General features: G+C 38.3%; 2 protein-coding genes across 2 annotated transcripts in view; both read right to left on the bottom strand.

Annotated features, from left to right (window-relative positions):
* Positions 1-164: 164 nt before the first annotated feature.
* LOC116377594 (serine/threonine-protein kinase RIO3-like) lies at positions 165-1,307 on the bottom strand. The gene is made up of 3 exons (XM_031839260.1): positions 1,114-1,307; positions 836-916; positions 165-690 (listed from the first exon to the last, which is right to left on the bottom strand). The coding sequence occupies exons 1-3, from the start codon at positions 1,270-1,272 to the stop codon at positions 568-570; spliced, it is 363 nt and encodes a 120-aa protein (XP_031695120.1). The 5' UTR covers positions 1,273-1,307; the 3' UTR covers positions 165-567.
* Positions 1,308-2,199: 892 nt separating this feature from the next.
* Positions 2,200-4,502, bottom strand: part of LOC116377593 (regulator of MON1-CCZ1 complex-like) — a 5,403-nt gene continuing 3,100 nt past the window's right edge. Inside the window, exons 7-9 of the mRNA XM_031839259.1 lie at positions 3,765-3,868; positions 2,515-2,604; positions 2,200-2,392 (exon numbers count right to left, since the gene is read on the bottom strand). Coding sequence (XP_031695119.1) covers positions 2,260-2,392; positions 2,515-2,604; positions 3,765-3,868 — 327 coding nt within the window. The 3' untranslated portion in view covers positions 2,200-2,259. The remainder of the gene's footprint in view (positions 2,393-2,514; positions 2,605-3,764; positions 3,869-4,502) is intronic.

The raw sequence follows: 4,502 nt of genomic DNA on the forward strand, positions 1-4,502 counted from the left end.
ACACACACACACACACACACACACACACACACACACATTAACAAAGACACACACACACACAGACACGCACACACTGTATAAACTTTACTTAGAAAAATAGACAATACAAATTTGGCTAGAATAAATATTTTCTACATTTTCTATTTTTGTGCCAGTTCACTTGGTTCAATAAAGACGTTTAAATAAAGACGTTTAAATAAAGACGGTTAAATAAACCTGATTACTTAGGAGACCCAGAATGTATTTCTTTATAATATTAATTAATTTAATTTGTATATTTTGGACTTTTTTGGAACATCTAGATCCTGGTTATTAATTAACTATAATTAATGTTTCCTTTTTATTAGCGACAAATAAATATAATTAATAATTATGAAGCCATTATTATTTTATAAATGTGAACTTAAATATGTTGTGAAGACATTTAAATTCCCCATAAATAGAACAGATGATCCGCTGCATCCTGTTCATCATTAAAATAAAACATGGAAAATGAACTTGTTTAAATGATGTTCTCACACTGAATCCTGCAGTTCTGCTTTTAAAACACTTTAACTTTACTTTCATTTACAGCTTTAAAGATAAAATAAACTTGTTTACCGTCGCAACGTTCCTGCAGTCTCTGAAGAGGAACTCCAGAGCGTGAGGATGAGTGGGCTCCACCGACTGACCCACATCTATCAACCACACCTGGAACACGAACACACACACACACACACACACACACACACACACACACACACACACACACACACACACACACACAGCAAAGTCATGAAGGACAGAGGACAGCTTGAAGGAATCAGAAACATGAAGGAGAGTGAAGGTGTGTTACCTTTCCTTCGTGCCACAGCATGTTGTATTCACTGAGATCAGCGTGAACCAGATTACACTCCTGATACAGCTGCTGCATCACCTGCACAGACACAGAGCCCAACGGCATTCTGGGTAAACGGTAGTTTGAACTCCTATAATACTTAAACTGTAGCCCTAAGATATGTCACTGTTGAATGCAGTTATTGTGTGAACCAGTACTGAATCACAGCTGAAACAAATGCTTAGCTGCTGTTGTAGTTCTCTGTAAGTACACAGTGTAGTACCAGCGGTACGTACATGTAGGACCTGGTAGAAGGCGGTCTTCATGTCCTCTGAGCTCAGCACCACGTCTTTCAGCTTGGGAGCAGGGATGTGGTCTTTACCGATGAACGACATCACCAGGATGTGTTTCTTCAGCAGCACCACCTCCGGACACGGAATCTCTGCCTTCTTCATCCTGAACGGCACATTTACAACGTCCGAGTCGTTAAAAACACTTTAGATTCATTACAGTATACAAAATATATACATATATTTTAGTGCTGGGCAAGTTAACGCGTTAACGCATCCATTAATTAACGGCAACAATTATTTTATCGTACATCAACACATTTTTTAAATTTATTATAATTTTTATTTTTTAAATTGAAAGACAAGAGACAATACATAGACATAAGAGGATGACAAGAACAGTGGGATAAAAGCCAGCAAACATCCTATAGTCAGTTGTGTATGTATGTATGTATGTATGTATGCATGTGTGTGTGAGCGTGTGTGTGTGTATGTCCTTGAGCCTTTTGAGATGAGAAAAAAAAAAAATAATAATTAACAAACAACAAAAAAAAAACAGGTAAGTATTTTTAATTTATTATTATTGTAACAGACTGTCTCATGTTTATCGTTTTGTATTGGAGATGATATGTCCCTTCAGGGTTGCCGTAGAGAAAAGGTGACTTCCGCTTCTGGTCGAGGGGGGGCAGAAATAAAGAGAGAAGCTGCACCAGCTGTTGCTCTCCCTGGAGACTACTGGACATCGCTGCGGTAAAGTCAGCAGACACTCAGATCTCCGCGGTCAACTCAGCAGACACTTACATGTTAGTGCACCTATATGCTGACATTCACGGTAAACGCATTCAAACGGCACAGATCGGGAGCGAGCGAAGGACTTTGAAAGTTAGCGGAAAGATTAACGTGAGACAACATCCGGTTTCTTCAGACAAACATCCGGTTTTCAGAATAAGATGCCAACAAAGTATGAATTATATTCACATTAAGTATAAAACATGCTACCTGCATCTCGTGAACCAAATGTTATTGCCCTTTTGTTCATATAGCAGTACTTTTAAAATAAAAGTGCGCAATACACTACTTTTGAATTCATTATTTAACTTTGCCATAACAATGCGATTAATCGTGATTAAATATTTTAATCGTTGCCCAGCACTAATTTATAAAGATAAGAGATGTAACCTGAGAGCTCTGGTGATGAACCACCACCAAGTTATCAACGATGTTCAGAGCAAACTTCCCCGTCGTGTTCAGATTCAACACGTGAGACTTCTTACAGGAACCCTCTCTGAACACACACACACGCAGAGACACACACAGTTTTAAATTGGTACATTGTTTTGTTGTTGCTCCAATAATACATCAATAATAAATAAAAACGTGCGTGTGTGTGTGTGTGTGTGTGTGTACCTGGGTAGGTGATACAGCACCACTTCTGCACTGGGACTGTTTGCTGTTCTTGAGTGATGCTTCAGGTACATCACAAACAGCTGACCATAACTACAGACACACACACATATAACTTTAACATTCACATTATATTATATAATTAATATGATATCAGTAATAATAAACATTATATATTAAATATTATATAATTAATATTAAAGAAGATCTTACAAATCTTAAAATGTAGAAAAATGTAAAAGTACCTCTGGTTACATAAAATAAAAAAGAAACATTGAAGACTAAAAGTGCGTTCACACCAAACGTGGTGCGAATTATTCGCGCGAGTAGATTACATACAAAGTCTATGCACAGACACGATGAGACTGGCACGGCGTGATTGACGCGAATCACCAAATCGCCCCAAACGCCCGAGTTGAAATTTTTCAACTTCGGCGAAATATTCGCGTTACGCCCCGGCGCGATAGCCTATCAGCGTTGAGATGTTTCTCCTGTCATCACTGACTTCCTGCCATTGTTGAATCAGGAAATAAATGCTGTAGCCGTCTGTGTTCACCCAGAGCTCTACGATACCTCATATCAACAGAGACCAAACTATGTGTATACGTGTGTGTGTGTAAACCATATGGTACAAACAATGAATAGACGCTGCCGTATTTACGTCTACATGACGTTATTCTGAGTGTTGGTGGAGCTGCTACAATGTTAGCATAGCCTAGCACCGATCAGTCCGAGCTACATTGAGAAGACAAGTAGCCTACAAATCGGTATCATTACGTAGTTATTTCGGAGTCCCTTTTTGTCGGTTTATTGCCGTTAAATCACAGCAATCAGTTTATTTAGTGTTGGTACAGCTGTAGTAAACAGCGACGTGTGGCTCACTAGACACAGTGAACACAGCTCGATAAAATCCATGGAGCTCCTCTGGACTATGTTATGAACCAGACATGACGCGTTTAGTTTCCCGGGATATCTGTGACTTCCACAACACGTACTAAGCAGAAATAGAGGGTATTTTTCCATGGTTAATGGCGGACAGTTGAACGGCTTCCAGGGCAATAAGCCCCGCCCCCTCTCCGGCGCGTCCAGCGCGGTTCACGAGGATCAACACAAATGGTCCCCGGCGAGACTGGCAGCGCGAATGACGCGAATACGCGCCGCGTTTGGTGTGAACACGGAATAACAGCAAAAATATAAACGCAGAATCTGGTTTTATTAATTAATTAATTAATTAATAATTAACGATGACTCACATGGTTGCCATGGCGATGTCTCTCTCTGACAGGCTGAGTTTGGCCGGTTTGGGGACGACGGGGAGCTCGATCTCAAACTTAGACATCTTAGACATCGTCCCGCTCTGAGGACAAACAACAACATATAATAACAACGTATAGCAACAAATAACAACAACAACAACAACAAATAACAAGGGGAGTTATTAACAACTTTATGTAAGAAAAATAATCTATATATATATATATTAATATATAAATAAATAAATAAATATATATTAATATATAAATAAATAAATATATATTAATATATAAATAAATAAGTATATATAAATATATATATACAAATAAATTGATAAATAAATATATATTTAGAAAAATAAATAAATATATATACACAAAACAGCACATTAATCTGTTATTATAAAATATTAAATAAAGAGCTCAATTAATGCTCAATATTTAATATATTTCTCACATTTATTATTATTTTATTGGATGAATCTGTAGATTAAACTATAGATAAATATGAATTAGCAGCCCAGGCGTGTGAGTGTTAAATATAAACTCTCACAACATAAAGAGATTGACACAGAACTGAAGTGAGTAGAAGTAGATGTCTCCTCTCCTCTCCCCTCCCCTCCCCTCCCCTCTCCTCCCCTCTCCTCTCCTCTCCTCTCATCTCCCCTCCTCTCCTCTCATCTCCCCTCATCTCCCCTCCTCTCCCCTCATCTCCCCTCATCTCCCCTCCTCTCCTCT

This window comes from Anarrhichthys ocellatus, unplaced genomic scaffold (genome assembly GCF_004355925.1).
Source record: "Anarrhichthys ocellatus isolate YVR2014 unplaced genomic scaffold, GSC_Weel_1.0 scaffold1436, whole genome shotgun sequence".
Classification (NCBI taxonomy): domain Eukaryota; kingdom Metazoa; phylum Chordata; class Actinopteri; order Perciformes; family Anarhichadidae; genus Anarrhichthys; species Anarrhichthys ocellatus.

Bases quoted from the DNA above. Each gene is read 5' to 3' on its own strand.
- LOC116377594 (XM_031839260.1), bottom strand. From the start codon at position 1,272: ATGAAGAAGGCAGAGATTCCGTGTCCGGAGGTGGTGCTGCTGAAGAAA. The intron at 917-1,113 runs GTACGTACCGCT...GTGTCTGTGCAG, and splicing joins CCTTCTACCAGGTCCTACAT to GTGATGCAGCAGCTGTATCA. The intron at 691-835 runs GTAACACACCTT...TTCGTGTTCCAG, and splicing joins TGCTGTGGCACGAAGGAAAG to GTGTGGTTGATAGATGTGGG.